Genomic DNA, 12,077 nt, shown 5'->3' on the forward strand with positions numbered 1-12,077 from the left:
TATTAGTTTTGGATGCATGGATTTTATAAATTAATTTGACTGTTAGAAGCTTTTTTATTTCCTATTTCTTGGTTAAATTCCTGATAAGGTTTAGTATTTGCCTTATACATAGCCAATATTAAGTAAGAGTCCCTACAAATATGCCTGTTAGCTTCTTGAAATTGTTTCTTAGTTCAAATTTTGACTACGTTTAATGGTACCTACTTTTTTTTTTTTTTTAAAGAGTCAGTGAGAATAAGATGGATAGTTATAATCTTGCAGCAATGCTTGCTCCAAACCTTTTACATTCATGGAATGAGAAAGTGTCGAAGAATGCAAGGGAAGAAATTCGACTGGAGATTGCGGTGGTAAAGACCCTGATTGATCATGCAGCTGATATTGGTAAGAAAAGGTGAAATGTCTTCAGGGCAGAATGTTTATGGCTTGCCAGCTTCTCCCAACTAACCATTAAAACTCTGAGGCAGAAACAGTGAAAGAGTGCTGGACTAAGTTAGAGGCCTTGGGCTCACAGAGACCTCCAGCTCTTTTGCTTGCTCCATATGTGATCTTGACAGTCATTTAACCCTCGGGATTTCAGTTTTATCATCCGTAAAATGAAGGGGGTGAACCAAATGACTTCTGAAGGTTCCTTCAAGCTCAAGTATATGATTTAGGAACCTGTTCTCTGACAGAAGTTTAGTGTAGAATACCTTTATTTTTAAAACAACACAATAAAAACAACATTGTCAATGTTATCCTTTAGGGCGTGTGCCAGAGTTTATCATGGCAAAGATATCAGTCATGTTGGGTATTGATGGCCCCAATTCTACTCCATCACTAGACGACTGTGAAGAAGGTGAATATGAGTCTTCTATTGAACATAAGGAAAAGAGAAGACAGGGTGTAGGTGGTGAGTATTATTACTATTTGACCTAAGCATGGAGGTTTATAAGCTTTTATTATTTAAGGTAACTACTCAACAGAAATTTTTTTTACTACCTTCTTTATGTTAAGGGCTGTGGGAGATATAAAGACGCATACCATATTATTACCTCTCTTGGTGTATACAGTCTAGTTGAAGAGATAAAACATAGACTCCTAGAATTACAGAATTTTTTAGGTAAGAGGGGGAGCCTCTTCCAGACTCTTTATTTTACTAATGGGGAGACTATGCTTCATGTAGGTTAAGTGACCTGCCCAAGTTGTAGTGTTTGCTAATGACAAAGAGTCAGAATGTAGGTCTATAGAGTTCCTCTTGCAAAGAGTTAAAAATAGCAATATTAGTAAATGTAAGATTGTTAAAATGCCCTCGGCTTGAAGAAGAATGAGTTGTTAGGGAGGGCTAATTGGAATTTTATTTGGATAATCAAAAATGCATAATATTTGGCCTGGATGAGGAAATTCAGGTGTGGAAGGGCGTGGTACATGTGGGAGACAGTAAGTAGACTAACTTTGTTTAAATGAAGACTTAAATGGAGAAAGGGAAGAAATCAGACAAGAAGACTGAGGACGGTCACGGAGAATCGTTGAACGCTAACTCAGGCGATTAAGTTTTATCATGTAAGCAGTGGCCACCAAGTGGAAGATTTGGTCAGAGTATTGATGTCCTGGAAATGATATTTTGGATGAGTCTTTAACAGTACACAGCATTATTTTTAGGCCAGAAAGACTGGAAGGGAATTGAGGAAGGTTTTTGCAATAATCCAGGTGTGAATAGTCAAGGCCTGGCCTAAATTGGTAGCATTGTAAAAAGGAAGGAATAGATGAAAAAGGTGCAAAGAGTCAATAGGACTGCAGGCCATTGTAATACAATTTTTAATAAAGTCAAATATATTTTAGGACTCACATAACTTAAAGTTAGAAGGGACCCTAAAAATCATGTAGTTCAATTTCCTTTACAGGCAAACAGTTTTTTAGGATTTAGGGGGATGTTGACAAAATCTTTTGTTTTTTTGCATTCGGTAGATTATATTTTTGTAGATTAAACTCAGACAAGACCAAAATAAAGCAGATGTAGACCTCCAGAGAAATTCTAGCCACACAGATGCATGTCATTCCAAAGCAGCTTCTTTGTATTTTTAAAGATAGCAGAAGGATGATGTACATCAAAAGGCCAGAGCTAGAGGTCAAGCCTAAAAGCTAGATAATTTATGTGATTGGTGCCTGACACTTAATAAATGTTTTTTGACCGCTGTACAGAAAGAGCAGATAAGCTACAGATATAAGCCTTGGGGTACACAGAAAGGAAAGTAGTGTCATCAAGTGGACTGGATCATTTTGTGTCTGCCTCCTTTCCATGGGATTCCCTTATACCTTTCGCTAGGTAGAACAAGAGGAACTCTCCATTGTTTTCAGGACCAGACTCTTAAGATTGCTTTTACGTATGAATTATATGTTTCTATGTAAATTTATTTTCTCCTGTCATCAGCTTCACTGCAATGGTCTGTGGTCCTATTGCGTAGTTTTTTAAATTATCTTTTGTGTCTGGGTTTTTTTTTTTTCTTCAAAGTTGCTCCTGGGGCTGAGAAAAGGCGGAGTGACAGATACATCCTGCTTGGGTTACTGGGAGGAAAGAGGAAGAGTGCCAGGTCTTTTTAGTTTTTTGTGCCCCATCTGTGCTCTATGTCAAATACTTACATATTTACACGCAGTCATCGTGCCAGTTCAAACTTTCTTTCCTGTTAGTTTCTATCCCAGTACATCCTGAATGTTCATCATTCTAGCTTGAACAGTCACTTTCATAGATCTTCCCTTCAGTTTCCTCCTGAAGGTTTGAGGAAGAAGCTTAAATCCTCTACATTCTAAGTTTCATGCCAGGTCTGTTCACACATATTATGTTGGGGTGAAGGCCCTTTGAAGGGCAGGGTAGTTTGTATCAACTGTCATCAAGACCAAGTTTCCCTTCATATAGTTCACCTAGCCTAACAGTGCCACCTCTCTAAGATGTTGTTTCAGCAGAGGCTGCCCTTTTATATTTTGTTCCAGTTGAGTATTTTTAGTTATCTTGTTAATTAGATCAGAAGCTTTGAAATATTGTTTTCAAGAGACTGACATTCTTCCTCCTATTCCTAGCTAACTGGTTAACTTCAAACATCCCAGAACCGAATCTCTGTAGTAACATTTAGGTTATCTAACGTTTAGGTTATCTAGTATGTGTCCCTGCTCTACTTATTAGCTACATAATATTCATATTTTAAATAAAACCCTGAATCAGCGAGTTAATATTGGCAAAAAGTATGACACAAATCTTGCTCTTTCGGTGGTTAAGTGGATTGTATTGTTTCTCTCTAGATAGTATTGATAATAAGATATAAATGCTGCCTTGGTTATCTATTATTAGCATGTCAGTATTGGTACTGGAAAGACAGCAGTGCCTGGAACTGTGTGCCTGGCAGATAATGCTTGTCAAGAAGAAATGGTGAAACTGCTTAACCTAGGGATGGAGGTTTTAGAAGTATGAAAATGGCTTTAGTGTGTAGGTTTGATTATTGTGTTCAATTTGACCTAGAGTATAGGTTTGATTATTGTATTAAATTTGACACTGTGAATATAGGACTTTTAGAGCTGGAAGACATCTTGGAGAAATATAGAGATAATTTGGTTTGCCCCCCTTTTTAATATGCAAGGAAACTGAGACCCAAGGTCACAAAGATAGCAAAAGTAGCATACCCAGACTTGAATCTGGGTCTTCTCAATGTAAATAGCTTTATTTTACATTGCCACCTGCTTGTATGCAATTTATATTTGAGCTGTCTATACACTGTTAAAATAGTCTTTGTGCTTTAAACCATCAGTTTGTATATGTGTATATTGAAGAAGGACATTATACTGAACAGTTTCTTGAAGCTACCAGGTTTCCCCCCGAAGCCCAGATTGTGAAACTGTGCTCTTTAAAGCCACTGAAGTAAAGTATTAAGACTGAACTCAAATAGGGGTTATGAATAATAAACACCCCCTTCCCCTCATATTTCTTGCATGATGGTAGCAGAAAATTACTTAATGGTAGAAATGGTTGGGAGGAGAGCCTTGTGTTTGGTTACTATAGTCTTGTCTGTTTCGTTTTAGATAAGTTGTGTTTGGTAAAAATATTGTTCTACATCTTCCTTGGAGTTGACTTTTGTTTTTTTTTACCATGTTCTGCAATCTTTTAGCAATAAGATATTTCATGTCGTTAGGCTAGCTTATTGGTAAGAAATGCTGCAATACTCTGGAATGATTCCATTTTGTAGTCCTAAAGGCTTTATGGGTGCCTGTTACATCAGCTTGTCTCTACTCTGGTTTAAGCAGAATGAGGATTCTTTTTACTCGTGCTTGTTAGAGTGGAATTTGTCCCGCATCATCAGAATGGCTGTTTCTTTAGCATTGTACAATTGTTTAAGGGGTGAATTATTTGGAAATGAATTCAGAAAAATTTACAATTACTTTTCATCATCAATATGTACTAATTATTTTAAACAAATTTTAAAATATGTTACTTAACTCACATCGGGTTGTGAGGTAAACATTTGAAAACTTTAAAATGCTACATAAATGTGAATTAGTGATATTCGACATAAGGCCCGTATAATACATTGTTTCACTTTCAAACTCCAAAATTACTTTTCAGAAAATTCACAACTTAGTCACCAATTTCATTTACTCATTAAAACCTTTTGCTTTTTAATTAGCATTTTCCCAGAGGTAAGAATACCTTCCAATTTTTTTTCTGCTGAGAAACATTTAGAAGTATAGTGTTGACTGTATTTGAATTGAAATATCCTCTCGAGAGATGCGAACTACTTAATTAAAATTATCTTTTGAAAGGTGCAAAATTTCTTTGTATTTCATTATTACTGGGCATCAATTCCACCTGTGACTATTTTTCTTATAATGACCTAATGAAAATGTATCTGCTGGTACAATTTTTTTTTAGCACATCATAAATATTAAATGTGTATTAACAGAGCAAGACATGATTGCTTCTGTGTCTTGCATTTCAGATTTTGTTAGTGGAGTACCGAATAAGCTTAAATGTAACAGAACACCCTCCACTACACCTCAGCAAGACAAAGCTGGTAAGTATCATACATGACTGTACTAGATGGAAGCTTTTGCAGTCTGTCTTTAACTTTGTTCTCTGACAAGATTTATTTGTGTTTAGTCAAAATTTGGCTTTTTAACAGTAAGGAAAAAATGTCAACATAATGCCAAATAAAGTAGAACTTTTGAGTGGGGATGCTGCATAGTGGAGTTTTTTAACCTTTTTTGTTTCATGGACCCTGTTGGCCATCTGATGAAATCTATCTATATCTATATATATAGATACATTGTACTCCTTGAAATATTTTTTAAGTATGTAAAATTAAATAAATGGTATTACAGAGGAAACCAGCAATATTGAAATAAAGATGTAATTTTTTTCCCATCTAAGTTCATGAACCCCTGAAACGTATCCAAGAATTTCTTGTGAGCATGGATTCCAGGTTGAGCCCCTCATATAGGGGGTTCCCTAGTGATATTGGTCATATTGTACTAGAAATTCTGAGATTAGAAAATTAAGCATTTTGTTCATAGGCTAATCTGCTGAAATGATTTTCTGTCTCTTTATAACTAAGTACTGCTAAACATGTAACAAAACTCAAGTGGGTTATTAACTTTTTTTTATTAATAGGTTATTCTATACCAGGGAGTTGAGTCAGTTTATATTTCAATTCTTGTGTAATTTTGTGTGAAATTGTTCATTATAATAGTTTGTCCATATTTTGTTATAAGTTCAAGTTCAAACTAATTTTTCAATGAATTTTTGGTTCAAATCTCTGAGTGCAAGCTCTCTTATGACTGCCTTACTCCACTAGTTGGTTGGTTTTTAGGTTACTGTTTGCTAGCACTAAGATTCTTGCAGTTATTTGTAACTTTCTTTACTTTCATCTGAACTACTGCATAGCCTGAATTTACTTTGTAATGTTTCTTTGACCTTTAGTCTTTATCTGCTTAAAAGGTGAATATATTTTTTTTTCCAGCGAGCTTTAAATAATAGGATTTTTAGATTCTCTGTTAAAGTATAAAACATTTTTGTTAAATAATTTTCCTGATCCCACTCCACTGTCAATCCAGTATTTATTTGTGTGTATATATTATTTTCCCACAGTAGAATGTGAGTTCTTGAGGACAAGGGACTAATCATTTCAGTTGTGTCTGACTTTTCTCTGACTCCATTTGGAGTTTTCTTGGCAGAGATACTGGAGTGGTTTGCCATTTCCTTCTCCAACTCCTTTTACGGATGAGGAACTGAGATCAACAAAGTTAAGTCACTGAATAAGGTGTGTGTGAAGTCTAGATTTGATCTCGTGAAGTTGAGTCTTCCTGATCTCAAGCTCAATGCAATATCCACTGTGCCATCTAGCTTCTATATGGTAGTCACTTCATATTTATTAAATTGAATTGAATTTTCCTAACAATTAGTGCTCTCCAAAAATAGAATGGATTGTCTTAGGAAGTAGTGAATTTCTTCCCTTCCCTTCCTCCGCAACTAGAGGGCTTTAATGTCTGGGTTACCACCTTTCAAGGATGTTATAGAGGACATTTCTTGTTCAGATACAGATAAGATGAGATGATTAGATGGCTCCTGAGGTCTTTTCCAACTGGGACTCTAGGAAAAGTAAAATTTTATTGAAAACTCACATTTTAGTATTCTGTGATGATGCTTTACTTTTTCTTTCTTTGAGTACTGGAAGCTAGGAGTGAAGTTGAAGGCATTAGGAGTAAATGCTTTGTGATTGGGTCCCTAGTGTTATGTTCAACTTTGCACTTCTCTCAAGCTCTGTAGTTTCCAACCCAGATGTCAGGAGATCTCAAACTCCTGCTCATGGAGAATGTGCCCTGATTAACCTTTATAAATTTTTTTCTGACTGGATTTATGAGTTGGGAACTTGTTTTTAAGACCTTTTTTCAAATGGACAACAAGAGCAAGAGTTTACAATATTCCTGGACCCCAAATTTTCCTGGAAACCATATGGTAGAGTAGATTAACACACTGAATGTCAAGACTTCTGGATTGTAGTTCCAGCTCAGCTACTTACAGTAGTGCGCATGATCCTGGGTGAGTGATTCAGCTCCTCTGGATGTCAGTTTCTGCACTTATGAAATAAGGAGACTGAACCATGAGCTCTAGAGATGCCTTCTTGCTATAAAGATCTACAGTTTTACTCACACAGAGACATACTAATGATGGTGGGTGTTAAGCATCATAATATCTTCTAGAAGTCTCATTCTGCTTAAAATAGACACATCTGATGAATTATTGCCTTGCTGACATTTTCATCTTTCAGATGGTAGAGTGAACTGGCAGGGAAACTGGAGGTTAGGATTTAATTCTTGCCAGTAGAAATATAGTATAATGAATAGAGAGCTAATCTTGGAAATTGGGTTTATGTCCCATCTCTGACATATACTGGCTATGTGACCATGGGCATATCATTTAATCTGTCACGGTTGGAAGTCAGTAATAGCAAACTCAAATAGGAATAGGGGGTTACTAATCTATTCTAAGGATTCCTGTGTTGCATGTTGACGTAATTTTAAAATGTAATGCTTTCTATTTTTGTTATATTTTTATTTACTTTATTAAATATTTCCCAATTACATTTTTATCTAGTTCTGGCTACAGGGGGCCACACATTTGATATCTGTGCTCTAAGCCACTCTTTAAGTTGCAGAGAACGTGCTGGCTTGTATTAATAGGGATAATTACCTCACCAGAGAGTTCCCTATACAAATGAAATCACAGTTATAGCCCCTAACCCTCACAAGGAAAAACTGGTGAGTAGTATTGAAGTGACCAAAAAAACTGAGAAAACTAATTGTGACTACATCATCTTAGAACGTACAAGGGATAGAAGGTGGAGCTGTGATTTCAGTGACTGCACCTGTGATTTTAATGGTATTGGGGACTTTCAGGTGAGCAAACTCCCTCTACCAATGTATGGTTATAGAGAACTGCCCAGAGCACTGAGAAGTAGAAGACTTGCTCAGGGTCACATAGCCATTCTGTAGTAGTCCACCATTACACAACCACTGTATAGCAAGGGAAAGAACCCTGGCCATAGTAATTTATCCTGAAATTGAGTAAACTAATTTTAGTAAGTCAGTTGTTGATTTTAGGTCAACTGTTCTTTAAATTAACTATTGATTTTAAATTCAACAAAAAAAGAGGTTTTTTTTTTTTACCTATCTGGGTTTATATCCATTGCCATCAAAGGGGCCCCTGTAATTGCCTTATGACCAATTGTCAGTCTCCCTTACCATTTTTTTGCCTCTTTCCAGTCTGCTTACACCTTATATCCCACCGTGTATTCTTCAGTTCAATGACACTATCTTCCCAAAGACAGAAATTTGAAAGTCTCTACCTTCAGGGCACTTAAAATTTACCTAGGAAGATAAGCAAGTAAACAAATAAATATGAGATAACTTGGTGAGGGAGAGAAAACACTACCAGGAGGAATAGAGATTTTTAAGGACAGAGATAAAGAAGGGAGTACATTGCAGTCAAAGGCATGGAGGCAGGAAGTGGGTTATCAAATTCAGAGGACAGCAGGTACGACAGTGTGGAATAGACTACATGAAAGAGAATATTAGGAACTATCTATAAAAGTAGTCTGTATCTAGACTGTGAAAAGCTTTAAAAACCAAGCTGAGAAATTTTATGTTTTTTTATCTAAAGGTACCACGGCTTCTTAAGGAGGTGACCTGATAAACATATTGTTACAGGAAGAATATTTTGGAGGCTATGTGGAGGATGAATTGGAGGGGGGAAACTTAAGCTAGGAGTTTAATTAGGCTGTTATTATAGTTCAAGCAAGAGTGAGGAAGGTCTGAACTAGGGTGGTATGTATGTGAGTAGAGAGGAGAAGGGCCCAGAGACTTGGAGAATATATGTGGTTAGGAGTGGGACAGGGGTGATGATTCAGCAAAGGAAACTGAAAATGATACTGAGACAGGTAAGAAGAGAACCTGGAGAGTGAATTGAAATCAAAGGAATAGAAAAACACTGGAAGATCCAAGTGGTTATTAGCATAATGTTTAATTAGCTGAGGGTAATTATCATGAATTGGGGAAACAGAAGGAATGTGATATTCTCCCCTGGGGATATCAAGTCAGAGTTTATATATAGGAACTGTTTTGTATGTTATTAACAGAAGTTAAAATCGAATTAAACATTTTCTTGATCCTCCTAAAGTATAACATTAATAAAAATAGTGTTTTATGTAAAAGGAAAATGAAGGAAGGTTATTAAGCTAAAATTTAAAAAAAAATTTTGGAATTCAAAAGTCTCTTAAAAAACAATATTATTGATGTTTTGTGCTTTAAAACAAATCAGTTAATATATGTTATGCTACTTTTGTAGTTCAGTTTGAAGCAAGTCCTGGTGCATCTTCCCAGAGTTCAGTCTCCCCCATAGCCATCAGTGGAAGTCGTTGGTTCAGTACAGGTGTTCAGAGGCGAAGTACAAGGATTGCAAGCGAAAAAGTGTGCAGGTGAGTTGCTTCAGTCACTGATAACTAATGAAACTTAGTTTAAATGATTTGGATAGTTTGCTTTGTTATTTATTGTTTCTGCAAACTGATACAATTTTAATAATAAAACATTTTTGAAAATTTCCCTGTCAGTATACTCTTATTAGTCAAGAACATTTTCCTTTTTTCCCTCTATCAAAGAAAGATTCTCAATCTAAAAACCACTTCTGCTTGATTAAAATCTTGTCTCTTTTGCCCTGCAGTATATCATCTTAATGTTTTACTTGTGATTTGAAAATCTATTTGATCCAAGTTCAAAGGACTATAATAGTTCTTGTCAGAAGCATGACAATTAGGTACACAAATAAAGTTTTCATATTCCCACTACTTATAAAATCTTAGATCTAGAATAGACTTAGAAATCATCTGATATAAATCCTAATGTTATAAATGTTGAGGAAACTGTCATCAAGTTGTGATTTGCCAAAGGTCCCACATAGCTAGTTAGGACTCCTCCATCAAGAGTGTCTGATATTTTTATTCTTTTAGGAGATGAGCACTAAAACTTATTGTGGATTTTTATGTTAAGTTTTGCCTCGCAGAAAAAATATTGTTGGCAACATATACAGCTTAAATTGTCGTTATCAAAAATTGCATTTTTTTTCTTCCCTCTTATGAAAAAATTCCTAGGGTGGAGTCAGGGAAGGCAGGTTGCTTCTCGCCTAAGAGAAGTCCTAAAGAAAAGGTCCGAAGATCCCTTCCTCTCAAGTTTAGTGTGAAGAAAAGTAGCAGAGATGTAGTAAGTATCTTTCATTCCTTCACTGTATTTTCATTCATCATTTCAGACTTGTAATTTTAATAATTTATCAAAAAATACCAAATCAGCCACAAGTTTTACTAAGTGCTGCTAAAAAGTCCACATTTTTGGTAATCCACAAGTAATATTTGCTCTGAGTAGTTTATTTCTAACTGTCATATTTTATATGTACCAAACTTTGACAACTATGAAGAACTTACACTTTGATTTGTATTTTTTGTTTTTCATTTTCCAATATACCTCGAACCTTCTTTCTTGGGAATTGTCCCGAATAACAGAAAAAGAAAGAAAATAATTCGGCAAAACAAACCTGCTCCTCAGTCCGGTCTGACGTTGTCCCATGTGTATCGTCCTCCGTATCTGAAAATGAGGGAGGGAGGTGCATCCTCATGTCTCTTCCTTGATCATTATCATTTCCCTGCATTCCGTTTTCCTTGCCTTGTTTTTTTGTTTTTATACATTTACATTTTTTGTCATTATGTGCACTGTATTCTTTGTTCTGACTGCTTCATTTTGCATCATTTCATAGAAGAGCACGTATTTCTCTGTCTCTTCAATTAGTCAATTCTTATGGTACAGCAATATTCCGTTATATTCATGTATCACTGTTTGCTTCTCTACTTCCCACGGATGGGGTATCTATCTACTTTGCTTCCAGTTCTTTGCTGTTACCGAAAGTGCTGTTATCAATACATGGCTATAAATGGGACCTTTTTTGTCTCTGACCTGCTTGGTGTATACGTCTGCCAGTGAGATCTTGTTTCCAAAATGATTGGACTAACTGAGCTTTAGGAGCAGTGTAGCGGTGTGCCTGTTTTTTTAATTTCAAATGTTCTTTTTTTATTATGAACTTAAATATGAATATTTCAACATACAAAGAACAAAATTTCTGTTGCAAGTCGTTTGAGGGCTTTTTAAAGAAAATGTTAAACTTAACAGAATTGCTTTGTTCCTTTCTGAACTTCTTCTGATTTTGATCTTTTGTGTATTTTTAAATGTTTCGTTGACCCTTTCTTTGATGTGTGAGTGTGTGTCTGTGTGTCTGTATTAGCACCATCCCTCTCCAAAAATCTTTCTTTCAAAAATAGAAGCCCTGGCCCTGCCTTGCGTAATGGAACTAAAGGAATCACCATTTGGCCATGTGTGAAAGCACGTGGCTCCTTCTGCACCTCTCTGCTATTCAGACACCATCATTTTTTTTAGCTATTCCTTGTTCCACTTACTTGCTACCAAAAAAAAGTGCTTAGAAATATTTTGTGTACTTTCCTGCTATCTTTGATATGCTTATCTTTCCACAACTTCTCCAATTTTGACTTCCCATTTTTTGTTATCTGCCGATTTTCTAGGCATGAAATGAAGCTTTAGACTTGGTTTAATTTATTTTTCCCTAATTATTAGTGAGTTGAAGCAATCCTTCATATAATCGTTCATAGTCATTTTAAGAACTATTTGTTTATATCTTTTTTGCCTTCACCCACTGGGGAATGACTTTTAATTGTATATGTCCATGCTGGTTCCCTCGAAATCTGGGAAATCAGGCATGCGTCAGACCTACGTGATAGCTTTTTCCCCTTGTCAACTGCTTCCCTTATTCTAGTTCCATTAAATTTGTATAAGAGTTCTTCAGTTTCATGTAATCAGAATTATCAGTTTTATTCTCTAATCTTGTTTGGTAAGAATTCTGCCTTTAGCTGTTGCTTTTAAAGGTACCTGATCGGATTTTCCTCTGTTCTTTTTTTTAATGCTATGACTTTAATCTTCAGATCATGCATCCATTTGAAGCTTGTGGT

At 35.7% G+C, this 12,077-nt stretch overlaps 1 protein-coding gene across 14 annotated transcripts in view; it reads left to right on the top strand.

Annotated features, from left to right (window-relative positions):
- The window catches only part of LOC140513773 (TP53-binding protein 1-like), a 130,270-nt gene that overhangs the window by 24,422 nt on the left and 93,771 nt on the right, over window positions 1–12,077 (top strand). For all 14 annotated transcript variants that reach the window (XR_011970340.1, XR_011970338.1, XR_011970339.1 and 11 more), the window contains 5 exons: window positions 224–381; window positions 743–889; window positions 4,959–5,033; window positions 9,362–9,491; window positions 10,161–10,269. Coding sequence is in view for 9 of the 14 variants with exons in the window: in XM_072623748.1 (XP_072479849.1) it covers window positions 224–381; window positions 743–889; window positions 4,959–5,033; window positions 9,362–9,491; window positions 10,161–10,269 (619 nt within the window). In the remaining 5 variants the exon portion in view is untranslated. The remainder of the gene's footprint in view (window positions 1–223; window positions 382–742; window positions 890–4,958; window positions 5,034–9,361; window positions 9,492–10,160; window positions 10,270–12,077) is intronic.

This window comes from Notamacropus eugenii, chromosome 7 (genome assembly GCF_028372415.1).
Source record: "Notamacropus eugenii isolate mMacEug1 chromosome 7, mMacEug1.pri_v2, whole genome shotgun sequence".
NCBI classification, from domain to species: Eukaryota; Metazoa; Chordata; class Mammalia; order Diprotodontia; family Macropodidae; genus Notamacropus; species Notamacropus eugenii.